At 49.2% G+C, this 27,305-nt stretch overlaps 1 protein-coding gene across 1 annotated transcript; it reads right to left on the bottom strand.

Moving 5' to 3' along the window:
- Positions 1-2,770: 2,770 nt before the first annotated feature.
- LOC120392870 (killer cell lectin-like receptor subfamily F member 1) lies at positions 2,771-22,470 on the bottom strand. Its single transcript, XM_039517544.1, has 5 exons — positions 22,386-22,470; positions 7,860-8,009; positions 4,433-4,587; positions 3,301-3,413; positions 2,771-2,894 (listed from the first exon to the last, which is right to left on the bottom strand). Exons 1-5 carry the CDS (start codon positions 22,468-22,470, stop codon positions 2,771-2,773), a joined length of 627 nt encoding a protein of 208 aa, XP_039373478.1.
- Positions 22,471-27,305: the final 4,835 nt, after the last annotated feature.

Below are 27,305 nucleotides of genomic sequence, written 5' to 3'. Positions count from 1 at the left end.
TTGTGCTTACTAAAAAATAACACCTGTTAGTCTAAAATGTAGGGGGAAACTTTTAAAAATGGTGTGTTACTAAAAGCTTATGGTTTTACCTTTTATAAAAACCGCTCTGTAAAAGGGCTACATGGCAAAAAAAATGCTGAGGCTCTGTTTCTTTAGATAAGACTAAAAACAGTTAAAAGGGAGTGGGGAGAGGGAAGGGGGGAAAGAGGGAGTTGACTCCTGTTTAAAATCTTGGGACTCTAGGATTGGTTCAGGAAAACGAATTCTATGATGCTGCTGTAGAACAACCTCTGACTGGGCCAATCCAAAGGCGGTGCTAAGTCTGAGAGTCTGAACCAGGGACAGAAAGACTTAAAAGGTGAGAATTCTCTCTCTCTCTCTTATTTTCCCCGACTCAGCCATGTGCGGTCTATCTTTGCCCTCTGCAGAGGGGCTCTTTTCCCTTTTCTTGCCCTGTTCTTTTTAACCTCTCTTTTTTTCTTAACCTACCCTGATACTGAATGCTTTTCTAGTCACTTTTTTACCATGTGCTTACTAAACAGGCTTTGCCTTCGTCATTCCCTTTTCAAACCTAGTTTTCAATATTATTTAACTCTTTTTTTCTTATACTAACCCTTTAAAAACAAATATTTCCTTTTTTCTTTAAGTACTTTCTATTCTTGAATAACCTGCCTTCACCAGCCTCTCTCCTTACTCAATCACATCCAATAACCTTTCTTTCCTTTTTTCTCTAAATCTCACTCAAAATTTCTTTTTCGTCTTTAAACTCTCTCACTCTCTTCTTTCAACCTTTTTCTCTCCATGTACCCAAGCACAAATATACACTTGCACAAACACTTCCGCTAGTCAAACACACACACACACACACACACACACACACACACACTTTTTCAAAATGGCCGATGGCGCCACAATTTGGTACCAACTGAAACGAGGTGGGACATAAGCCCTAAAAGGGGCGTGGAAATTGCATGGTCAAAATTGCATGTTGATGAATTCTATCGAGTTTATTACTACTTAGGATGAAATTTAATAGTGAAAAGTGCAAGGTCATGCATTTAGGGATTAATAACAAGAATTTTAGTTATAAATTGGGGATGCATCAGTTGGAAGTAACAGAGGAGGAGAAGGACCTTGGAGTACTGGTTGATCACAGGATGACTATGAGCTGCCAATGTGATATGGCCATGAAAAAAGCTAATGCGGTTTTAGGATGCATCAGGTGAGGTATTTCCAGCAAAGATAAGGAGGTGTTAGTACGGTTATACAAGGCACTGGTGAGGCCTCATCTGGAATACTGTGTGCAGTTCTGGTCTCCCATGTTTAAGAAGGATGAATTCAAACTGGAACAGGTTCAGAGACGGGCTACTAGGATGATCCAAGGAATGGAAAACCTGTCTTATGACAGGAGACTCAAAGAGCTTGGCTTGTTTAGCCTAACCAAAAGAAGGCTGAGGGGGGATATGATTGCTCTTTATAAATATATCAGAGGGATAAATATTAGGGAGGGAGAGGAATTATTTAAGCTCAGTGCCAATGTGGACACAAGAACAAATGGATATAAACTGGACACTAGGAAGTTTAGACTTGAAATTAGACGAAGGTTTCTAACCATCAGAGGAGTGAAGTTCTGGAACAGCCTTCCAAGGGGAGTAGTGGGGGCAAAAGACATATCTGGAGGGGATGGTATGATGGGATAGCCTAATTTTGGCAATTAATGTGGTTATTGGTCTTTGATTATCAGCAGGTAAGTATGCCCAGTGGTCTGTGATGGGATGTTAGATGGGGTAGGATCTGAGTTACTACAGAGAATTCTTTCCTGGGTGCTGGCTGGTGAGTCTTGCCCACATACCCAGGGTTTAACTGACCACCATATTTGGGGTCAGGAAGGAATTTTCCTCCAGGGCAGATTGGCAGAGGCCGTGGAGGTTTTTCGCCTTCCTCTGCACATGGGGCACAGGTCACTTGCTGGAGGATTCTCTGCAGCTTGAGGTCTTCAGACCACGATTTGAGGACTTCAGTAACTCAGACATAGGTTAGTGGTTTGTTCCAGGAGTGGGTGGGTGAGATTCTGTGGCCTGCGTTGTGCAGGAGATCAGACTAGATGATCATAATGGTCCCTTCTGACCTTAAAGTCGATGAGTCTATGAGTGAACCTAACAGGTAATGATCAAGTGATCTCTCTCTTGCCGTCCATCACCACCCTCTGACAAACAGAGGCTAGGGACAATGATAATACTAAATTGCTCAAGATATCTTGAGGATATATAGGGCTAATCTATTAGCAGTGTTCCAGAGAAGGGATTCAAATCTGGTGCACTAAACACTTGGCTATTGGATGGGGTTAGCTACTGTCTCCTCCTCCAGTCCTCTTGTGAACCTAGCCTGGATTTTTTAAATTATTTTATTGTGCCTGAATCTATTTAGTGAATTCAACACCAGTTTGTGAATAGTCTTGTTTGACCCAAAACTGCATTTTTTGACAAATAAACTATTCAGTGGAAAATTTCCCCCAGCTCTACTTGTGATGTCACTTCACTAGTTCTCCCTTCACCATAATCTTCCAGCCCAGACAGAGCCTGAATTTCAAATGCAAGAAAAGCCTTTCGTGCCGTCTTTATCCGCGTTATAAAAGCAGGGGGGAGGGGCAAGGGCACAAGCCCACTGTTTCCCTTTGAAGCTCCCCTTCAATATTCATCATTCATGGGACATATTGAAACTAAGGATTTCTCATTCACACAGAGAAAATACAGATAATTAATGTCATTGTCTATATCTGGAGAGCGTCTTTTTCACAAATCCATTTAGATACAATAGTGCAGGTTTCAAAATAAATTTCAGCTGGTTTTATCATCCCGCAGCTGTTCCCTTCAGCAGGATCCTGTACATTGAACCTGGAAAACAAAATAAATAAATAATCACTTTGGAATTTTTGAACAAGAGAATGAGGCAAAGCTGCTAAAAACGACACCTTGAATTTCTTCCTTAACCACTGAATTGTTCCTATAGAGCCCGAGTTGATAAAACACTCCCTAGCCCTAGTAGCAGTTGATTGGCCTTGGTCTATTTCTGAAGACACTTGTCCATATTACAAAAAAAACCAGCCCTCAGGATTAGCCCAACTGCTGTGGAAGCCATTGAATGAGGCTCAGGATTCCTCTCCCTGTGAAGAGGACTCTGCCTAGCACTTAACAACCCTTGCGCTCACATGTAGCCTCTGCTCTCACCAATGCTGGAAAGCAGCAGCCCTGTGCCCCCTGCTGCACATCTTACATGGACTCGGAGGATAAAAACACTCACAGTGTTGGATTGAACAGGGAGCCGTCCACCCAAATCCAATTCCTCGCAGGGGATGTAACAGTGAGTCCAAGCCAGAGCTGGTTTGTGCCTTTGGTAGCATTTTGAATGAAAGTCTGTAAAAGACATGGAAGAATGAAGTGACGGGGAAGGAGGGTTAAAGTGGTTAAGGTGCTAGCTAGAGACTCTGGGAACTGGGTTCAATTCCCCAGACTCCCTCTGTGACCGTGGGCCAGTTATTTAGTTTCTGTCCTGACTGGGGCAGAATTAAGGCCTTGGTACAGTCTGTGTGGGGTGGAGGGATCATGCTGTCGGTGAGGTGTCACCGCTGGGGGGCTGGGCACAGGTTATGTGCTGTTGCTGGCCTGAACTTTTCATTTCCTTCCTTTTTAGCGTGTGGGTCTGTGTAGAGCAGGGGTGACCAAACCGTGGCTTGTGAGCCACATGTAACTTTTTAGAGTTAAAGTGCGACTTGCGGAGCCCCCCATGTACCCTCCATTCTCTGCCTACCAGACTGGGGGGGAGCTCAGGGCTTCTGCCCTGCAGCAGGGTGGTGGATCTAGGGGCTTCTGCTACAGGTGACTGGTGCCTGCTCAGAGTGGGGGGGGGGGGGGCACAATTGAAAGGTTCCCTCTCCCAACAGCTTGAGTCAAACCCCCGCAGGCACCTCAGCGCCCTCACCCTGCAGCTCCCAGGTGTTAGCTCCATGGGAAGGGGCAACACCAGACCGCTGGGAGCTGCAGTGAGGAGCCCCTGCTTTAGCTCCATGGGGAGAGGCAGCTCCCAGCTGTTTGCTGCTGCCTCTGCCCACAGCCGCAGCTCCCAGTGCAGGGAAAGGGCCCGGCGGCACCATGTGACCAAGCGGCACCAGCAAACCCTGGGAAAAATCTAGGGGGGCAGGTGCCCCCTGCAGGGCTGAAGCCCTGAGATCCCCCCCCTCCTCGCAGGGATGAAGCCTGAGTCCTGGCAGGAGCACCTGGCTCTAGAACCTCCGAAGATTGTTGTGTGCGGCTCAGAGGGTCAGTGAGTTTGGCCACCCCTGATATAGAGCAAACCTGACAGACCCACACCACATTGGTTTTGTGTATTAATTGTTACTAGTGATGCTCATATCCCCACGACAAGTTTTATTTACCATCTCATCCTGGTCCCGGATCACCAGCAGCCGAGAGCTCCTCCTTGAACAGTCATCGCGGCTCTTGTCCCAGGGATTTTTTTCTTTAGACACCCAGTAGCACTTGTCCCTGCGCAGCAGCCAGTTTGGGGGGCAGAGCTTGCACCCTGATCCCTCTGGGGGGGGGGGGAATGGAAACGTTTAATGGAGCTGAAGGTTCTGAACTGCATCACGCTCATGCACAGACCTTCAGGCTCAACATTTCCAGTAGAGCTATGACTTGGCTTTGTTTGAGGATGGGTCTAATATTTAAGCTGCAGGTGCTGCAGGCCGGGAGGGAGGGGTATTGGTGAAGCTGTGAGCACCTCAGTCCTGAAATAGAACCTACTAACGCAGGTCAGGCTCAACTGGAATCCTCCTTCACTTCATCCCCTCAGCTACTGTAGCATTCCTGTGTACTCCATAACAGCCATTACGTTTCCCCTTAGGCATGGTCTACACTGGGGGGTGGGGTCGAACTAAGGTACGCGACTTCAGCTACGCGAATAGCGTAGCTGAAGTCAAACTACCTTAGTTCGAACTTCCTACCTGTCCAGACGCCGCGGGATCAAAGTCCGCGGCTCCCCCGTCGATTCCGCCACCGCCGTTCACGGTGGAGGAGTTCCGGAGTCGACGGGAGCGTGTTCGGAGTTCGAACTATCGCGTCTAGATTAGACGCGATAGTTTGAACTCCGAGAAGTCGAACTCTACGCGTCGACCCGGCGGGTAAGTATAGACCTGCCCTTAGAGCTGGCTGCATGCAGTTCGGGTAGTAGATAATACTACATATACAAGAGTTAAAAGAACTTTATTTAGGTTGCAAAGTCAGAATTGGAAATGCCACATTCATGGCTTGCCCGTGCAACAGTAATTCAGCTTGACTGTGGGTTCAGTCTGTGCACTGGATGCTTGGGGAGCCATCATGGACATGGGAACCAAATAGGGCTGTGCACTGAATGAGGCAGCAGCCCTGAGGAAAAATAGTAGGTAATCATGCAGTAAAGAGCGTATCATACCGCAAACACAAATAGGGGTGGAATTAAGGTTGTGTGGGTAATTGTAAATCTGGCATTTCCTAATTTTCAAGAGCTTGGCTTTGTAACCGTCTGTTCTCTTAATGCAGTATTGTGTTTAATGTCCTAGTTTTTTAAAAACATATAAAACAATTCTATTACGTGCAACTGGAACAACTGCCCAATCCTGAATCAGCAGCAGGGTTTGCACCCTGGATCTTCAGAACCACACCACACTGCTACCGCTCAGTGCTAGCTGGTAACAGGGAAAGTCTGTTATCCTCAGGGGAGGAGGCAGGGAATGGGCCTGGGTGATCAATGGGAGCAGAGCCAGCTCCCTCTCCCTCCCCAGGAGGAGCTTCTGCCCCATCTGGTGTTTCTATGGATGGAAGTTCCTGGGCCCATGTGCTGGATGAGGGGGAGCCTGGCCCAGCTCTCACCCTCTCCTCACATCCATCTCCATCTGCTGTGGTAGCTCCCAGTGCAGGGTGTGCTACTGTGGCAGGGTGAGCTCAGAACTTCTGACTTTTTATGCTGTTATTTGTCACTTTTCCTGAGCATCACAAGCAAGGTGGGAAATGGCGACTCTTCCAAAGTTCACATCTCAGCAAAACGTGGAAGAAACTTCTTGGGCCAAAAAAACCACGTTTCTCCAGCCTGAGGGCTCCCCTCACCCCATAGTTCAAAGGCATGTTGCAAACAATGGAAGTTTGAGAGCTTCTCCAAAGATAACACAAGACCTTTTTACAACAGAAGCATTGGGGAAAGTAAACAGGAGTCACTACCAGATAGCAGCTACCCTATACGTAGTTTGTAAAGCAATAGGATATTTATTGCACTTATTGAAGTGGTTTGTCTCCTTCACTTAGAAAAAAAACAGGAGTACTTGTGGCACCTTAAAGACTAACAAATTTATTTTAGCATGAGCTTTCGTGAGCTAAAGCTCACTTCTTCGGATGCATAGAATGGAACACACAGACAGGAGATATTTATACATACAGAGAACATGAAAAGGTGGAAGTATGCATACCAACAGGCAGAGTCTAATCAATTGAGATGAGCTATCGTTAGCAGGGGGAAAAAAAAAACTTTTTGAAGTGATAATTAAGATGGCCCATAGAAGGTGTGAGGAGAACTTAACATAGGGAAATAGATTCAATTGGTGTAATGACCCAACCATTGTCTACAGCCAAGCTCTAAGATATTTGCTCCAATCCCTCGGACAGAGATAAACACCTACAAGATCTCTATCAAGCATTCTTAAACCTACAATACCCACCTGCTGAAGTGAAAAAACAGATTGACAGAGCCAGAAGAGTACCCAGAAGCCACCTACTACAGGACAGGCCTAAAAAAGAAAATAACAGAACACCACTAGCCATTACCTACAGCCCCCAACTAAAACCTCTCCAGCGCATCATCAAAGATTTACAACCTATCCTTAAAGATGATCCCTCACTCTCACAGATCTTGGGAGACAGGCCAGTCCTCGCTTATAGACAGCCTCCCAACCTGAAGCAAATACTCACCAGCAACCGCATACCATACAACATAAACACTAACCCAGGAACCTATCCTTGCAATAAAGCCCGATGCCAGCTCTGTCCACATATCCATTCAAGTGACACCATCACAGGACCTAATCACATCAGACACACCATCAGGGGCTCGTACACCTGCACATCTACCAACGTGATATATGCCATCATGTGCCAGCAATGCCCCTCTGCCATGTACATTGGCCAAACCGGACAGTCTCTACGCAAAAGAATAAATGGACACAAATCTGACATCAGGAATCATAACATTCAAAAACCAGTGGGAGAGCACTTCAACCTTTATAACCACTCAGTGACAGACTTGAAGGTGGCAATTTTGCAACAAAAAAACTTCAAAAACAGACTCCAAAGAGAGACTGCTGAACTTGAATTAATATGCAAACTAGATACCATTAACTGTGGTCTAAATAAAGACTGGGAATGGTTGGGTCATTACACCAATTGAATCTATTTCCCTATGTTAAGTTCTCCTCACACCTTCTATGGGCCATCTTAATTATCACTTCAAAAAGTTTTTTTTCCCCTGCTAACGATAGCTCATCTCAATTGATTAGACTCTGCCTGTTGGTATGCATACTTCCACCTTTTCATGTTCTCTGTATGTATAAATATCTCCTGTCTGTGTGTTCCATTCTATGCATCCGAAGAAGTGAGCTTTAGCTCACGAAAGCTCATGCTAAAATAAATTTGTTAGTCTTTAAGGTGCCACAAGTACTCCTGTTTTTTTTGCGGATACAGACTAACACGGCTGCTACTCTGAATCCTTCACTTAGAGTTACCCTAACTGAGCACTAGATGTCACTGCAATACAGGAAGCTGCGAAGGAGCTGAGGTTACCTGTTGAGTTGTTGTGAGATGATTCACACACAAATTGTTTCAAGAGGAAATGGAAATCTTTTAGGCCAGTGCAGCAGTTGGATTGATGGATGAGTGTCTCCCTGGTACCCTTGTTCTCCAGTGAATTCAGAGATCCTTTGAGCTGAGAAACTTCAGAACAGCATAAGCATGAGTGGTGACTACTACGTAGGGATCAGCAAACTGAGACTGAGGGTGTGTGCAACAACAAATCATTACCTACTGTCGCTATCAAATTCAGAACTGGGCCAGAGAGCTAGAACACGACAGAGAAAGGGAAAATTACATTTATTACAATTGTAAGGTGTTTTCCACTTTTCTCTGCACACTGAACAGTGAAGTTGTGAGAGCAGGATCACAGGGGACTCAACCTTGTTCATGTGATATTGTTCCCTTTGTGGTGATAACGAAGTGTCCAGGACACTATTCACAAGACCGTTGGAATCAGAAGTATGGGGAGGAGAGGAAATTTCAGGGTGCTGCATTTTGTACAAATTAATTTTGAACTGCTTACCCCAAACACCCATGGCTATCACAGCTCCCAGCAGGATGAGGATCCCAGCTGCTCCAAGCCCTGCAGTGAGTCGATGCCAGCGGGGACACTGAGTGTGATCTGGAAGAGTCGGGGTTTAGTGAAATATCCTCTGCACATTAGTGCAAGAAATAATAATGGCCACCTGCTGTCCTGTGGAGCCTGTGCAGCACCCGCCAATGGGCATTTGTGTTCCTCCTCACATAATACTAGGAATAGTTTTAAACCTGTCAGTTAAGGGCCACGTTACTCTGAGGGCACTTCTCCAGGGCTGGCCTTACCATGAGGTGAACTGAGGCGGCCACCTCAAGTGTCAGACTGTGGGAGAGAGGGGGCGCCACTAGGACCCAGAGTGTAGAACATTGTGTCTGCTGCTGGTGCGTCTGTTTTCTCTCTGCTCTAGATGCACAGAGCTGGTGGAGTGCTGTGCTGGAGGAAGGAGGGTACAAGAGACATAACAGGCAGACAGGAGCAAATGTGAGAGGGAATAACAGAAAGCAGCAGGAGCTGCAGGGAGAGAGAGGAGGAGCAGCCTCTTATGTACCTCTCGAGCACCCCCAGGAGCCTGGACTGATTAACACCAGCTTCTCAGGGAGCTTCCTGGTTCCTGCTGCTTCCCTGAACCCGCTTGAGGAGAACAGGCAGTCAGCTGAAGTAGTAGGAGCCAGTTAGGCCCTTAAGACGCTGATATCTTCTCTCACTCAGACCCTGCTACCAGCCTGCTTATTTGTCCCCTTCAGTTGAGTGTTGAGAACCTCTATAGCTGGCACAGAACAGCAGTCATGAGTGAAAGAAGAAAATGTCCCTCTGGGGCAGCATTCAGAAAAAGCAAGCAAGCAAAGGAAGCGTTTCTATCTAAGCAGGAAGGAGCTGTCCTGAGATACATAGACACAAATGTTCACGCTGAGCCTTCCGGCCCCAGTGAGGATGCGAGTGGTGAGAAGATGCCTGATCTTCCAGTCAGAGTGCTGGTGACCTGGCAGCTACTGCAGCATCCATATCTCCAGTTCAAATGGATGTAACCATGCACATTCCTGAAGAAAAGCGTAGATCAAAGAAGAGTGTGGTGGACGGGAAAGAAACAGCTGTTGCTGAGTTTAGTTCCTTAAGTCTAGATGATCCAGGACTGTGGACCCACTTAGGGTGACCAGACGTCTCGATTTTATCAGGACTGTCCCGATATTTGCTTGTTTGTCCTGCGTCCCGAGTGATGTTCGGTCAGTACACTGGACAAACAAACAATTTTGGCCTCCGCTTCGGCGCACAGGCGGAGCCCAGAGGGGCTCTCACCCCCCCACCCCTCCTTCCTCCATTGGATCCCTCCCCAAATCCCCCTCAGCCCCACCCCCTCACTCCCCATTGGATCCCAAGCCGGGCCTGGGGAGGAGACGCCCCTGTGCAGCAGCCTGGGCACACGGGCCATGGCCGGCTGGGGTCGGGAGCGCTGCAGTGCAGCGCGGAGGCTGCTCCAGCCCTGCAGCCCTTGAGGCAGCGCGGTGTGTCCGGGGGCAGTGCCGAGTGGGCAGGGCCCGGGTGGGTGGAGCAGCCCAGGGGTGTGGGCCACCCGCCAGAGACACGCGGCGGAGAGGGGTTGCGGGGGCGAGACTTTTCCTGGGCAGGGCGGCCGGCAGACAGGGGCGAGGAGCCGGTCGGGGTCCCCCGAACCGATAAACTTCCCCGTTGCTGCCAGGGAGCCCCGCGCCTCTCCCGCTCGGCTGCGCTCCAGCGGCTCGCTCCAGCGGGAAGGAGCCACTGGAGCGCAGCCGAGTGGGAGAGGCGCGGGGCTCCCTGCCGGCGGGCGGGACGCGCCACATGTGCCCGGAGTGGGCCGGGGGGGCGGGAGGCTCCGCGGGGAGGGCAGCGTGGGCAGCCAGGGTGCCGTGTGCGATCCTGTGGCGCGGCCCCTGTGAAACTGCTTTTTTTTTTTTTTTTGCTCCCCCCGCGTCCTGATATTTCATCCCTGTGATCTGGTCACCCTAGACCCACTTGAGTAGTAGCCTGTGGGACTTCCTTGTACTGCATGAGCCACAGCAAGTGAAAAACTTCATGTTCCCCAAAGACAATGAAAATAGAAGTTTCCATCCAACACATTACTGGCGTGAAATCCCCAATGGTGACAAAGTGGAGAGGCCACGGCTTATGTACTCAAAAACCCAGAATGCTGCACACTGTCTTTGTTGCAAACTCTTCCAGTCTAATGTTCCAACCACATTGGGTTCTACAGGAACAAAGGACTGGAAAAATCTGGCTAGAAATCTGGCATGCCACAAGAAGGCAGCAAATCACCAGAGAGCATTCCATCCGTGGAAAGAGCTTGAGATGAGACTAATGTTAAAGGCCACCACAGATGATCAGCATCAAGAGAAGATTGCATCAGAGTCTCTTTACTGGCAAAATGTTCTGAAAAGGCTCATTGCCACTGTGGGAATGCCAGCTACCCAAAACCTAGCACTGAATGGCACTTCAGATCCACTGTATGTGCCAAACAATGGAAACGTCCTTAAAATTGTGGAGCTGATGGCTGAGTTTGATGCTGTGCTCCAGGAGCATCTAAGATGAGTCACCAACCAAGAAATGTACACACACCACTAACGTGGAAAAACAATTCAAAATGAGATCATACAGTTACTGGCAACAAAAGTCAAACAGAAGATTGTGGCAGATCTGAAGTCAGCAAGATATTACTCTGTTCTTCTGGACTGCGCACCTGACATCAGCCGTACGGAACAAATTACTTTAATGGTGCGTTTTGTCAGGGCCGTCCCTAGCAATTCTGGGGCCCTATGCAGCCCACTGTGTGTGGGGGGCAGGACTTTGCAGGGGGCCGGGGGGGGCTGGCTTGGGGGTTAGGGGGAAACCACCCCCCAGCACTCACCGGCAGCGCAGCTGTTGCCAGGTCGCTGCACTTCCCGCTGCCAGTGAATGCAGCCCCGGCCCTGCTGCACTGCTCAGGGGAGTGGGGGTGGGGGTGGGGGTGGGGGCAGAGCAGGGCGTGAAGAGGCAGGGCTGGGGCGGGGAAGGGGCAGGGTGGGGAGAGTTGGAGCAGGGGCTGGAGTAGCTTTCCTGGTGCCCTGCGCAGCTGCATACTTTACGTATGGGTAAGGACGGCCCTGTGTTTTGTAACAACAACAGAACCTAGTGAAAACGTCCCTGCAATGGTGACTGTCAGAGCATTTTCTAGAATGTATTGACATTGATGATACTACAGGAGCTGGTATGACAAATGTGCTTGACATGAGAGGTCAGGGCTATGATAATTGTGCCAACATGAGAGGAAAGAACAGAGGGGTGCAGACACGGATCCGAGAGTTAAACCCTCAAGCTTTTTTTGTCCCATGCAGTTCTCATTCATTGACGTTGGTGCTCAGTGATGCAGCATCAGCTTCTAGTGAGGCTGCTGAATTTTTTAATGTAATTCAAAGCATCTATGTATTTTTCTCTGCATCAACTCATCGATGGCAAATTTTGAAGTAACATCTGGGAACATCCTCTCTGACACTGGAACCACTGAGTGCCACATGATGGGAAAGTCGAGTGAAGGCAATAAAGCCTATCAAACACCAAATTGGGAAGACAGATGATGCCATAGTTGCCATTATGGAGGATAATGCTATGACAGGAACTGTTCATGGGAGAACAGTGGCAGAGGGAAATGGAATCACCAGGAACATACATACCTTCAAATTTCTGTTTGGCTTAGTGTTGTGGCATGAGATACTGTTTGAAATAAATGTTGTAAGCAAGAGACTCCAAGGTGTTGACCTTGATATATCTGGAGCAATGACACAACTGGACAAAGGAAAGTCATACCTACAGTCTTACCGGTCAGATGAGGGATTTCAAAAAGGTTCTGAAGCGTGCTCAGAAGTTGTCAGAGGAACTTCACACTGAAGCTATTTCCCCACCCATTCAAGCATACAAGATGTGACATTGCAGTCTATATGATTTTATAAAAATATGCTAATGAGTGAATATAATGTAACTGGAATATGCTTCTTGCAAAAGGTCTCTTGTAAGGTATCGTTACAAAGCTTATAATCTACTAAGTGTGATCACCCTATTTGTATAAATGTACCACGCTTGTATCTGAAACTAGAAATATGAACTATAACTCTGAGGGCCTATTGTAATTATGCAAAATGTGGGCCATTAATGGTGGTTTGGAATCTTGATGGCTCCCATTAACCAGGATAATTGATGGTTCTGTTTTACCTGTAAGTCTTCCTGTATGTGTGTGCTGGCAAGTGGGAAATGAAGTCTTGCAGTGACATGTGATCATGTCATCTGAACTGGAATCCATCTTTAACCTGGTTTCTTTCCATTGAGAAGGAGGGGTTGGGAACCCAGAGAGGGACAAAGGATTCCCGCCTTATGCAAAAGATTATATAAATGGGTGGAACAGAACAAAGCAGGAGGAGGCATCATGAGGAATCCCCTAGCTTCCACCTGAGCTGGAACAAGAGCTGTATCAGGGGAAAGAATTGTGCCAGGCCTGGAAGGTGTCCAGTCTGAGCAAAAAACTTACTGAAGCATCTCTGAGGGTGAGATTATCTGTATTCAGTTTGATTAGACGTAGATTTGCGCATTTTATTTTGCTTGGTGACTTACTTTGTTCTGTCTGTCACTACTTGGAACCACTTAAATCCTACTTTCTGTATTTAATAAAATCACTTTTTACTTATTAATTGACCCAGAGTCTGTATTAATACCTGGGGGAGCAAACAGCCGTGCATCTCTCTCTATCAGTATTATAGATGGCGAACAATTTATGAGTTTACCCTGCATAAGTTTTATACAGAGTAAAACAGATTTATTTGGCTTTAGACCCCATTGGGAGTTGGACATCTGGGTGCTAAAGACAAGACTACTTCTGTTAGCTGCTTTCAGGCAAACCTGCAGCTTTGGGGCAAGTAATTCAGACCCTGGGTCTTTGCTGGAGCAGATGGGAGTGTCTGGCTCAGCAAGACAGGGTGCTGGAGTCCCAAGCTGGCAGAGGTAGAAGTAGTCTTGGCACATCAGGTGGCAGCTCCCAAGGGGGGTTCTGTGATCTAACCCGTAACACAAGAGTCACTGAAAAAGACGACATTTTGAATACAAGGCACAGAATAATCCCATAAGAGACCCCAAACGACAATTCAAAGTTGAATTCTTTAACCAGGCGCTAGATTGTGCAATAGAGTCAGTTGAAGAACATTTCATGCAGCTCAAGGAACACAGCAGTATATTTGGGATGTTGTATGATATTCCAAAACTCCTCACTATACCTGAAGAAGACCTACACCAGCAATGCAGGGCACTAGAGACAGTGTTCACACATGATGACATGCACAATATTGATGCAAGTGATTTTAGGTGATGAACTGAACGCCCTTTCAAGATACATTTCAGCAGGATCAACTCCAAAGGCTGTTCTGGAATAGATGTGCACACCCTCTTTCCAAATGTTCTTGTTGCTCTGCATATACTTCTAACGCCTCCTGTAACAGCTGTCGGTGGAGAACGCAGCTTCTCCAAGCTGAAGTTAATAAAAACACATCTACACTCCACAATGACACAGGGGAGGCTGGTCAGCTTTGCACCCATCTCAATAGAGCATGAGCCGGCACAGACTGTGGACCTTCAGCAGAAAGCAGTTCAAATCTTTGTAACTAAGAAGGCATGGAAAGCACCACTTTGATTATTCAAACAGATTAAAATGCCAGTGTTTGCTATGCAGACAAGAGAAGCTACATTTGCTGTTCAGGTGTTTGAAAGTTCAGGGTTACTTAACATTTTTGAACAAGGCATTTTAAGTTGTTAGTTCTCCTTTATTGGGGTAGGTACCAGAGCAGCACCGTGAGAGGAGTAGAACAGGAAGAAGGCAGAATTGAGACCTTTCAAAATTTTGGCCCAAGCGAGGGGAATGGGGGCATCATTGGAGCTCCCCGCCTCAGGTGTCAGAATGTTGTGGACTGGCCCTGCAGAGACTGGGCAAACTGTGAGAGTCAAGGACCGGGAGACCTACCAAGGAAAGAGGGCAGAAAATGGGATCACTCACCCCAGGGGATCCAGCAGATAAGGGGGGCAAATTCCCAGCCACCTACCCACTTTAGGAGCTCCACACTGGGGAGAGGGATCTGCCACGTTGGGGGAGAGTCAGAGTGGAAGGGGGGACAGAGATGTGGACATGGCTAAAAGAGACAGAGGGGGTGTTAGATGCAGGGGGAGGCAGGAATAGACCAGGGGAGCTGGGGGTATTGGATGGGTGCAGAAGGCTGGGGGGAGGCAGGTAACAGACAGGGCAAAAGGCAGATGGGAATGAAAGGGGTAGTGCTGGGTAGAAGGGGTGCAGTGACTGGTGAAGAAGGGGGAATTATGAGTGGTGGAGGAGACAGGGACAGAGGTGGGGGTAATGGATAGTGGAGGCAGGGGAAGAAGGTGGAGACAAGTGGGGACACTTATGGGTAGGGGAGGAGGCAGGGCCAGCAGATGGGAGTTAACAGGTGAGGGAGTTTCCTTTCATTAAGGGTCCCCCTACTTTCCCCCCTATAATTCGAGCACTGTGCACATTCAGTCTGGTCAGCGCATAGGGGCTCCGAGGGGCTGCGGCAGGCTCAGTATAGATGGAATGTCCAGTTACCCCCTATACTTTGCATTGTTACCTGGGAGGAGAGGAGGGTTACATTTTCTCTCAGTGCAGCCTAAGAGACCTAGGGGTGTGTATGTGTCACTCCCTGGCTGGGTGGAATGAATAAAGTCCTCAAGGAACCAGCTGAAACTGACCCAGATCAACAAGGGGCCCAGAGAGACAATGCAAATTCCAGTGTCTCATGAATTGACACAACAGTGGAAGACTCCAGCAAAGGCGAGTTGTCAACTCAGCATGGCTCTGCCTGGAGAACAAAGGACAGACGTGTCCAGCAGAGAATAAGGGTATGTCTACACTACGAAATTAGGTAGAATTTATAGAAGTCGATTTTTAGGAATCGATTTTATACAGTCGATTGCGTGTGTCCCCACTAAGCACATTAAGTTCGCAGACTGCATCCACAGTACCGTGGCTAGCATTGACTTTCGGAGTGTTGCACTGTGGGTAGCTATCCCACAGTTCCCGCAGTCTGCACTGCCCATTGGAATTCTGGGTTGAGCTCCCAATGCCTGATGGGGCAAAACGTTGTCACAGGTGGTTTTGCGTACATATCATCAGTTGCCCCTCCCTCCGTGAAAGCAACGGCAGACAATCGTTTTGGGCCTTTTTTCCATGCAGATGCCATACTGCTTTCAGCAGATGGTGCAGTAGAGCTGCAAACCATCGTCATTGAACGACCACTTCCTCTGCAACTCTGCTCTCCTGCTCTCATGAATCCACCTCGCAGGTCCTAAATATCTATTCTCGTGGCATCCATCTTCAGCCACCTCTTCCACTGTAACTCTGCTCTCTCGATAGCGAATTTCTCCCTGTTGTCTGCAGGGCCAGCTTTAAGAAGTGTGGAGCCCAATTCGAACAATTTCAACGGGGCCCTGGCAGGGATGACTTAAAAAAACAAAACAAAACAAAACAAAAACCCCACATGTACAAAAAACACATGGGGCTTGTACTCACTGGGCGGTGCTCTGAGTCTTCGGCGGCACTTCGGCGGCGGGTCCTTCACTCACTCCAGGTCTTCAGCGGCACTGAAGGACCTGCCGCTGAAGTGCCGCCGAAGACTCGGAGCGCCGCCAGGTGAGTAAAAATTAAAAAGGCACCTCTAGCCAGGGAAGGGATCCTCACTGGGCACGGGGCCCTCTTAGGTGCAGGGCCCGATTCGGGGGAATTGGTGGAATAGGCCTAAAGCCGGCCCTGGTTGTCTGTCATGAGCTCCCGGGAACGTGTGTTCTTCATCAATTAATAGGCAGCAGGTTTAAAACAAATAAAAGGAAGTTCTTCTTCACGCAGCGCATAGTCAACTTGTGGAACTCCTTACCTGAGGAAGTTGTGAAGGCTAGGACTATAACAGGGTTTAAAAGAGAACTGGATACATTCATGGGGGTTAAGTCCATCAATGGCTATTAGCCAGGATGGGTAAGGAATGGTGTCCCTAGCCTCTGTTTGTCAGAGGATGGACATGGATGGCACTGGATCATTGCCTGTTAGCTTCACTCCCTCTGGGGCACCTGGCATTGGCCACTGTCGGTAGACAGATACTGGGCTAGATGGACCTTTGGTCTGACCCGGTACGGCCGTTCTTATGTTCTTATGTTCTAAGGCAATGACATCCCCCACCTTTGCAAGGTCCCTCCCAGTCTGACCTGGGGGGAAATTCCTTCCTGATCCCATATAGGGCAATCAGCTAAACCCTGAGCATGTGAATTGCCAGAGCTCCCCATGTGATAACTGATCCTCTGCTGCCCTGCCTGCCCTTGCTACTTACTGGCTGTCCCAGCTCTGAACCTGCCACCCCTAATCCTCCACCCACCCACCCCAAATATTCTTTCACATTCACTATCTGGCTTTGGCTTTTCCAGAACATACCCCTGCAACGTCACCACTGACTCTTCCCCTCACCTCCACATACACTAATTGCCCTGGTTCTTCCAGATCCTCATCCCCCACCCACCTCCATATTCTGAGTAACTGCCCTGCCTCTGTCCCCCCTCACACAGACCCCCCAGCTCTACCCAAATCTCCACAATAACCAGTCCCATGTCTCCCTGGCAGGCAGGCTGGTCCCCACACCACTAGCTGACCTAGTACTAACGTTAGTAATTATTTGTGTCACTGCAGCACCTAGGAGCTCTAGGCAGGGACCAGGACCCTGCTGTGCCAGGATCTGTCTGAACAAACCTTCCTCCCAGACCCCAACTCATCCCTGCTGAAAACATGCCCGCCCCTCACTGACGGACCCTGGCTCTCCACAGCCTTCCCCCATGTCCCTGGGACATCTGTTGGGCCCTAAAACTACCTGCCCCAGACCCCCCCTTTACATCCTTATATAACTGCCAGTCGGCCCCCTAACCCTCAGAGAAACCCTGGGGCTTCCAGAACCTTCCACCTCTAGTCACTGCTTTCCCCACCTGCCAGACCCTGCTCGGCCAGAACCTTCCGCCATGACCCATTTTGTGTCTCCCTTTGGCTGAGGGTCTGTTCCCCCATTGCTAACTGACCCCGTGTTGCCAAAACCTTCCCAACATCCCCCAGCTGAGAACATGCCTGTCCCCCACTAACAGACCCCGGTTCTGCCACCACCTTCCCCCTTCACATCTCTCACTGACTGCCGCTGTCTCGCCCAGCCCTTACCCCACAGAAACTGGCTCTGCCAGCAGCTTCCTTCACCCCAGCCAATACCAGATTTACCATGGCACCACGGGCACCCAGCCTGCTCTTCTCTGCCCCCCGCCCACCACTATTTCCTGCAGGGGCAGCAGGCAGAAGCTTGGTCCTGCGCACTCCCCCTGCCCACCTCTTCCCCTGAGTGTGCCGTGTTCCTGCCCCTCCCAGTGCTTCCCCTGCCGCTGAAAAGCTGTTTGCCAGCGCGAGGGAGCCACAGTGTGCTCAGCGCTCGGGGAGGAGTCAGAGAAGAGGTAGGGGGTGGAATCAGGGCATATCCCCTCCAGCCCCCTGCTATGAGCCGCTCAGGGCAGAGGACTGGGAACACCCTTATGACCCCAGTCCATACCCTCAGCCCTCTGCCCCGACTCCTGCACCCCCCTCACACACACCAGACCCATCCTGACCCCTGAACCCCCCCCACACCCTGACTCCTGCACATCCCCACCCTAAGCACCAAACAGGAGCTCCTGCACCCCCCCCTTCCCACTTGCACCCCTGTACCTATTGGGTTCCAGGCACTTGCACCCCTGTACCCACTGCTAAAGGATCCCCCCCCAGCCTAAGGGGAGAATCTACAGGATCTCAAAAACCCAACTGAGTTCGGGGGACAACTAATAAAAGAACAGGGACAGGAGTGCGGTCAAAGGGTCAGAAGAAGGGAGCCTGATGGGGACACCGAGCAGAGAAAACCGGACAGCGCCCACTGCTCCTTGAAGGCGTCAAGGGAGCCAGCGGACGCCGCCCAGAGGAACTCCGCCCGGAGACGTGAACGGACTAAGGACCGGAAACAAGCCCCACAATCACAGGAGTCTCCATTGGCCAACCGCCTCTCCCTGGGCGCGTAGATGGCCAGTTTGGCCAGGGCGAGGAGGAGGTTGACCAGGAGGTCCCGCGACTTCGTGGGACCACGGATAGGGAGTGCATGGAGAAGGAGGTGGGGGGAAAAGTGCAGCCAGAAACGTAACAGGATGTTGGTGAGGAGCCGGTATAGGGGCTGCAGCCTGGCGCACTCTACGTAAATGTGCGCCAGGGTCTCCCTCACGCGGCAGAAGGGGCAGGTGTCTGGGACAGGGGTAAACCGCGCCAAGTACGCGCCCGTGCTCACGGCCCTTGCACCCCTGTAGTGGGGTAGTTACCCCACTCCTGCCCAGAAGGGCTTAAAACAGCCCTGGGAGAGGGCTGTGTCAGGGAAGCTGGGCTGATTGGGGAAACAGCCTCAGCTATGGCCACACCTCAATCAGGCCCAGCTGGTCCCTATAAGAGGCTGCAAGTCAGAAGCCCCAAGTCTCTCTCTTCCTTCAGAGAGAGGGACCTGGCTGCTGGGAAGCTCAGGGTACCTACAGTGAGGCAGGGCTGGGGAAAGGCTAGAAGGGCTGAGGAGGGCCTTGTCCAAGGCCCCATAGAGGCACTGGGTTGCCAAGAGGCAGCAGGTCCAGACCCAGCCCTGCCTCTGATGAGTGGCTGACCCTGCAGTCTGCCCCAGGGTGTGGGGGTGAGTTAGTGACTGGCTGTCGCCTACGACTGAGGCAAGGTGGAGATAGGAGGTGGGGGTTCCCTGGGGAAGGGAAACTCTGAGACTGAGGGGTGTATGGCCAGGGGCAGCACCCCAGATAAAGGGGCACTGGGGGCCAGGAGGGACACTGGGCCAGCAGCAAGCAGGACACTGGCCTGCAGAGGGTGCTCTGGAGGCTAAAAGAGTTAATTCCCCGAGATGACCAGCTGCAGGGGTGAGTCTCACACTGTCACAACCCCTCACACCAAACAGGAGCCGCCCCAGGTAAGCGCTCCACACCTCAACCTCCTGCCCCAACCCTGAGCCCCCTCCCTCATCCTAGCTCCTGGCCGGGCCCTGCAACCCAACCCCCAGCCTGCTCCAGCACCCTAAGTCCCGCCCAGCCCCTGCCCCCCCACGCCAGTGCCCCGGGCCCCCCCACCCTCAGCTTAGTGCAGAGAGAGATGAAGAGATTGGGCTAGAACCAGGGAGAAGGGAGGCACCTGCTCTGTGTGGCTGGGTGGGGATCCTGTGTACCCAGCCCTGCTGCACTTGCAGTTTACCCCCAGCCCCTCCCTTGCTCCAGGGACCAACCCAACCTCCCACCCCACTGGGCTTCTGCCCCTGCCTCCCTCCCGTGGGGGACCAGGCCTCCCTCCCCTTCATGCCCTGCTGTCAGGGTGGATAAAAATCAATGACTTTTTTAAAAAATTGAAAAAAATTCCAATCTAAAAATAGTTTAAATTAAGATACATTGTATCTCATCATGGGCGAGGGATTAATAATTCTATAGTATGAGACAATATATTCGTGTCATGTTTAAGAAAAGTTATGTAAATGAGTTCCAATAGTTCATGGATTTGGGACCTAATTTTACGGGGTTCCAGGGGCTTCTGTAGAGATTATTTAGATTAATTTTTCTATCTACCCACTGGGACTCAGTGCTCAGTCTAGAAGATACCATCGGAGATGCTTAGTTTTGCAGTTCTCAAACTGTGGATTTGTGCCTCCAGCGGTAACATGCTTGTTAACAGCAAAAATATTTTTAAATAAATATATAGAGGTGAGAAATAACAGACCTCAACCCTATTGTCCCTCTGCAAATTTGTGTACAGAGTCAATCCCTTACCTCTCTTTAAATGTGAAAAGCTTCAAAAAGTTCAATGAATAGAAGATTGTTGGGGGCAGAATAGATCTGGACAAGGAGAAGACGCCTGGAGACAAATGTGAGAAGCAAGGGACATATGCTTGTTTTGTTAAAATATTATGTTTGCTGTTGAAGAAAAAAATCAACAATACTTAATGTTGTTTCATTTAAATAACGCAAATTAAATGTCTGTCTGGGTGGTGATCTCCTCCTAATGCAGCCTGGCAAGAAAATCCTCCAAATGCTAATGATTAACCCATTGAACTGGAAATAGTTCACCTCCCAATGACTTCACAAATATCTGCTTCAATTACCTTTGGTAAATGAAATAACCAAACATTCATTTTCTGATATAGCTGTAAAACTAATCTGAAGAGTTATCAAAATAAATCACTGTTTAAAAATGTATAGTGTGTACCTTCTAAAATGAAACCTGCATCTATTTCCGAGTTGTGAAGAATGTCTATTGAGGTTAGAACCGGGGCAGCTGCAGGCCCCAGCACGTCAAGCGCGTGGTTGGGGTGGCAAGCCGCGGGGGGCGCTCTGCAGGCGCCGCGGGGGTCAGAGTGCCTTCGGCGGCTTGCTTGCGGGAGGTCCGCTGGTCCCGCGGCTTCGGTGGACCTCCTGCAGCCGTGCCTGCGGGAGGTCCAGAAGCCGTGGAACCAGCGGACCTCCCGCAGGCTAGCGGCCGAACGCAGCCTGCCTGCCGTGCTTGGGGTGGTGAAATGCCTAGAGCCGCCCCTGGTTAGAACAACCAACAAGACTGCACTTCTATGTAGAAAACCATGATTCAATTGAGTCTTTTTGATTCATGATTTAAATCATGATTTAAATAAAATCCACCCTGCCTGCTGTGATCTTGCCCCTGGCTCCTTCATTCCCCAGGGGCCCCACAAATGTTTGGGGCTGGGCCCACAAAATGTTAATCCGGCCCTGACCCCAGCTGCTGGGACACCCAACCGCCAGTCTGTCCCCCCACAGACAAAGTCCAGCTCTGCCAGACTCACTTCCTTCATGTTACTATTTTGTCATGCTACAGAGTTTTCCCCATATACCGAACAGTGAAGTTGTGAGAGCTGGATCACCTGGGGCTCATGTCTCAAACTCTAACATTACATTGTTCATGCAAAATCTTTTCTGTCTTGGTGACCATGAACTGCCAGGCTATTATTCACAAGCATGTCAAAAGCTCTTTGAAAGTCAGGAGGCTGGGACAGTGGTGTACATATTAGTGTATCTGTATTCTTAGCACTTGGGATTTGTAGCCAGGCAGATTATACAGGCACAATGCGACTCCCCAATCTAATCTGACCTTCCTGTGCAGTTCACAGTCAGGGGCTACAGTAACCCATTGATTTGGGGAATTCTACCACCTATTATATCAGGTCTTCTATCAGCATCGGTTCCAATTCACCTGCTTGTTGCTTTCACACTTCTCACATTTGTAAAAACATACATAGAGGTTTTATTTTTGACCATCTGCCTATTTTTATTTAACTCCTTTGATGCTCTTTGCAGAATTTATTTTTGTGATCTTACCCTCCCCATTCTCCTGATCAGCTGTAATGTGTGTCCTGTCCTTTACTGGAACCTGTACTTTGATATTAACAACATTCTGGATGGATGTCTGACGTTAGAAGGTTCTTCAGCAATGACTAGCTTTCTTCTGTGGGTGAAGGTCTGAGCTTAAAAGACTTCTCAGCACCCGTTAGCTTTCCCCAGTTCCTACCTTAAATAATCACCCTAAATCCTATTTATTGCATGTTCCAAGAGTCCGGTCCTGCTCTAGTTAAGGCAGAGCCCACCCTTTCTGTACAAGCGCTCTCTCTCTCTCTCTCTCTCTCTCTCTTCCCCTGCATACCCCCACGCTCACTATGTCATCTCTATCCACCGCCCTCTGCAGTTATCTGCGCCATCACCAGAGTATCACGATTGTGCATCCAGAATTTCCATACGCACAAGATGTTTTCCCTTGTCTGCTCCCTGCCAGGTGACATGTAAAGGCACCGTCAGTAATGGACACCACAGGGAGACACTAAGTCACTTACCTTGGGTCCCAGGTTGACATGGCCGGTCTGATGATGTCATCTTCGGATGAAGGTTCAATACCGTGTAACCCTCTTCGTCCTCCATTGGCCAGGCTTGTCCTACGTTTAATTCTTTTCAGCAGACACTCAGAGGAGGGAAAAGAGCCAGCTACTAACTGACCCTCAGGCTCTCCAGCAGCAGCACTGACCCTCCTCATGAGAAACCACAGGAAGTTCAGGCTCTGCACACAAGCAACACCCAACACCTCCACCTTCCCTCACACCTCTGAGGCTATCACTAGACTCTGCCAGCATCTCTCCTGCAACTTCTGCTGAGCCCCAGAAAAGTTAACTTTCATTTCAAGGGTAGGGACTGAAATCAATGGTGTTATTCAGAGTGGAAAACCCTCTACGTAGCAGTAAGTGTTTGCTGGATCAACCTGTTAGTTTCCTACAAAGGGAATTACAGTGGAGCGCTAGCTCTGCCATAGCAAAGTTCTACACTAGCTTTCTGTTTAAAGGTTGACTCTTCTAAGTGCTCTAAAGTCCACATGGAAACTTGAATTTATTTGAAATATGCTGTGCCTCGTGGGGCTGCAGGGTACAGCTAGTCATCCAAATTTGTGGCCATTTGAGCCAGGGGTTCCTGAGATGCAGCCCCCCAAAAAACAGCTTTTCTTAAGGTTGACCAATTCTAGCAGCATTTTTTTGTGCCGACCTAGTGATCAAACCATGGCTCTGATTGTGGCCCATGTGGTCTGAATCATGGCACATCTACCCCAGCTAGTGCATGGCACCCACTGACTCTCTGCTGGAGCAGGGCTGCAAACAGTATTGCAGAAGGAGTTTAGCTCTATAGCTGGCTACATGCCTATGCGCCGGCACTAAGCAGATTCACCTACTCTGTCCCACGTGGGCAGTGTGAGGGTTTCCAGCCCACCGGTTCTCAACCTTTCTCAGCTCAGGACCCATTTGTAAATGTTAATGGTCTGTTATGACTCAGTAAATAGCCTGGGGGTGGAGGCCCTGGGTGGTTTCAGTCAGATCCTGGCCCCCGGGGGGATTGGGTCCTGCCCGGCACTCACCCCACATGGCAGCTCCTGCAGCTCCTGTGCTGTGGGGCTGGCTGGGCTTGGCTCTCTGTTCCAGGCCTTACAACTTCCAGGTTTGCAGTGTCACTCAGGTTTGGCCCTGGCCCCCAGACTGGACCAAATTTGCCTGAGTGCAGTTGTGACCTGGCTCGTGGGGTTGCAGCGCCACTCACTCAAATCCAGCCTACCAGGACTCCCATCACCATGATGGCTGGGCCAAACCTGAGTGGTGCTGGGACCCCAGAGGTTACAGTGCCTGGAGCAGGGAGGCAAACCCAGCCAGCCCCATGGGACAGGAGCCACAGGAGCTGCCACGTGACCCTTTGAAACATTCTGGAGACCCAGTTTTGGGTCCCAACCCATGGGAGACCCTGTTCTAACCTACCAGCTCCCACTGCAGCTGCTTGGCTCAAGGGGCTCTGCAGTCATCAGTGAATGTGACCAACACCCAGCCGGTGTCAGGTTGAATTAGACCCAGGGCAGAAATCTGAAAAATGTCTGTAGCCACGTTGCTAAAATCTGCCTCTGTGTCAATGGGGTTTTGTTCTTTTGGGAAATGTAACCTGAGTATGGCAGATCATTCAGAAGGTGCCTATCACTTAAAATCTATCTTTTGTAGTCAGTAAATTTGTTTAACTGTTTACCTTTACCAGTGAGTTTGCCTGAAGTGTGTGGTAATCTGCTCAGGTTTGCAAAGGCTGGTGTATATCCACTTTCCATTGATGCAGTGCAAGATGGTATATTCCTGAGGTACCGTGCTGGGCGCTGGGGGGATTTCTCTGTGCGATTCATGAGTGGCTCTGGGAGCATTCATGCAAGCTAGCTGGGTGTGGGGTCCACATATGGTTGTGCTGAGTGATAACAGCACCTGGAGGGGTTTGGTGCGGGTCACTAGCAAGGCATTGTGACAGACAGCCCATGCTAGAGAGAGTTAAGGGGGAAGAGCGGTCCCATGGTCCCAGGCTGCACCTCGGGGATCCCATCACAGTGTGTGTGTTATCTCCAGCTGTGTCTGATCTGTAGAGGATGTGAGTTTGTTACAGCCCCAGTTACAGAGCCTGGTACTTTTGTTAAACTGTAGAGGCTCTAACGGTGCCTGGTTCAAGTCCTGATGGTGCTTATCATACATGCAGATGTACTCTGTGTATTAACTGCCAAAAAGTCATGATGTGGAGCGTGGCCAAAGAGAAACCTCTGGAAACCAGGAAATGAAATGTTAAGGTATGACAGGCTACCCCTGTAATTCAACCTTAACTTTGCTCCTTGAAGCTTGCAATAGCAACTGGAAATGGGCCAAAAAGCTGGGTGCTGTAGTAAGGAGACATGAGGAAGGACTGAGAGAATGTGTCATTGTTTGTGTTGTGTTCCATAGATTTGACATGTGTCTGCATGCCCTGCAAGCTGTGTTCGCTGTGTCAGGGGTAGCTGTATTGGATGGGGGAGCTGACACAGAGATCTGAGGAGAGATGCAGGTGTATCTTGAAGGATCAAGGTTGCCTCATTTCAGCACCAACTAGCAGAGCACAGAGGTTTCATTGCCCAGAGGCTTATCAGCTCCCTGGTGGCAGACATGGCAGTGGTGTCCTGGGCTTAGTGAGGGGTACGTGAAGGCAATGTCTCAAAAGGAACCTTCAGGGCAGGGTGAAGTGATGGTAACACCTAGCCAGTTTGGGATGGTTTGTGTGGCATAGGTGCGGGGTTGGAGTATAGGCTGGGGTTGGTAGAGCCTGTTCCCCACACCTGCCCTAAATCCAAGTTTTGCTGTAGCAAAGAGAAGGTGTTTGACTCAACGGATTCCAAGGTCAGAAGGAACCACTGTGATAATTTAGTCTAATCTCCTGCAGATCACAGACTTCCCTGAATTAATCCCTGTTTGAACTAGAGCGGATCTTTTACAAAAGCATCCAATTTTGATTTAAAAATTGCCAGTGATGGAGAATCCACCATTGCCTTTGGTAAGTTGTTCCAATGGTTATTTACCCTCACTGTTGCACCTTATTTCAAGACTGAATTTGTCTAGTGTCAACTTGTAGCTTTGAGACCTTTGTCTGCTAGATTGAAGAGCCCTCTATCAAATTTTTGTTCCTCATATAGATACTTACAGACTGTGATCAAATCACCCCTTAACCTTCTCTTTGATAAAGGCATTGAGCTCCTTGAGTCTGTCACTGCAAGGCAGGTTTTCTAATCCTCTAATCAGTCTCATGGCTCTTCTTCAAACCCTCTCCAATTTATCAACATCCTTCGTGAATTGTGAGCACCAGAACTGGGCACAGGATTCCAGCAGTGGTCACACCAGTGTCAAATTCAAAGGTAAAATAACCACCTGGCTCCTACTCAAGATTCCCCTGTTTATGCATCTATGGATCTCATTAGCCATTTTGGCCACTGTCGCACTGGGAGCTCATGTTCAGCTGATTATCTATCATGACTCCTAAAATACTTTGTCCTACAATGCTCATGTGTTTTGTGGTCAGTGTGTCCTGGAGCATCTGTGAGTATAGAGTGCTACTGTGTGTTATCTGAGTGTTGGGGCATTGCCCAAAGAGGGCAGAGTTAAGGTTGTGTTGCAGGATGTGGTGGGAAGATTCCTCTGGGTGTTTATGCAACAATGACTTATGTTAATTTGCAAATATATGTGCAAAGCACGTTTGGTATTTGACCAAGGTTAGCTGCAGCAACCTGACAGGTAAATAGAGAGCTTTTCACAATTAATGCAGGCAGTTTAACATTAGTAGAAATTTCAGATGAGAACAAGAAGAGAACTCACTGTCAGATCAACAGCTGGAAACACACAAGCATGAGCCTGACCCACGGGGTCTCACAGGAAATTGCCTTTGGTCAAGAAATCACATATTTGTGTGTGTGTGTGTGTGTGTGTGTGTGTGTGTGTGTGTGTGTGTGTGTGTGTGTGTGTGTGTGTGTGTGTAGGGGGGGTTATTCACACCATCAACATCCTCTGATGCTGTGGGCTAGCTCAGGTCTGTGCTTCCTGTCCATGCTAAGTGCTGCCATTTGCTGCTCTCACCTCCCACTCCCTGGGCTCTGCCTGTGTCCCAAAGACCTCACCTACTGGTGAGACAGGGAGGGCTGCAGCAGAATGGAGGTGGGAGAAGGGTAATGACGAGATGATGCCAAACAGGCGCTGTATAACGTGAAAGGGCAGATTATAGCTCTCATAGCAGTAGAGCAAAGGCCAGCAGCGGGGACCTGGCCCAGAGAAGTGGGGTGTGAAGAGAGACTTGACTGTGACTCAAGAGGCTCCTTTGAGCCCTGGGAGAGGGAGGCCAATCCAGACATCAGGGGCTGCATGAACAAAAAACAGCAGACACAAGGCAGAACAGATCACAGAATCATCGAAATGTAGAGCTGGGAGAGACCTCGAGAGGTCACCTAGTCCAGCCCCTGCACTGAGGCAGGATTAAGTAAACTTAGACCATCCCTGCGAGGACTTTGTCCAACCTGTCCTTAAACACCTCCAGTGATGCAGACACCACAACCCCCCTTGGAAGTCTGTTCCAAAGCTTAACTATGGTTAAAGTCAGAAAGTTGGGTTAGATATTAAGAACAAATCTCCCTTCCTGCAGATGAAGCCCATTACTTCTTGTCCTACATTCAGTAGACATGGAGAACAATTGATCCCCGTACTCTTTATATAACAGCCCTTCACCTAACTGAAGACTGTTATCAGGTCCCCACTCAGTTTTCTTTTTCTCAGGACTAAATGTGCCCAGGTTTTTTTTTTCACCTTTCCTCATAGGACAGGTTTTCTAAATCTTTCATCTTTTTTTGTTGCTCTTCTCTGGACTCTCTCCTATTTCTTCATCTTTCCTAAAGCCTGGCACCCAGA

The sequence above is a fragment of the Mauremys reevesii genome, unplaced genomic scaffold, assembly GCF_016161935.1.
Source record: "Mauremys reevesii isolate NIE-2019 unplaced genomic scaffold, ASM1616193v1 Contig12, whole genome shotgun sequence".
Classification (NCBI taxonomy): Eukaryota; Metazoa; Chordata; order Testudines; family Geoemydidae; genus Mauremys; species Mauremys reevesii.
This window is presented reverse-complemented; position numbering and strand designations above follow the sequence as displayed.

What these genes read in the sequence shown, in the direction of transcription:
- LOC120392870 (XM_039517544.1), bottom strand. Translation starts at nt 22,470, where the DNA reads ATGGAGGACGAAGAGGGTTACACGGTATTGAACCTTCATCCGAAGATG. An exon ending in ATCTCACAACAACTCAACAG is followed by an intron (nt 4,588 to 7,859) that starts GTAACCTCAGCT and finishes CCCCCCCCCCAG; the next exon opens with AGGGATCAGGGTGCAAGCTC. An exon ending in TCCGGGACCAGGATGAGATG is followed by an intron (nt 3,414 to 4,432) that starts GTAAATAAAACT and finishes TGTCTTTTACAG; the next exon opens with ACTTTCATTCAAAATGCTAC.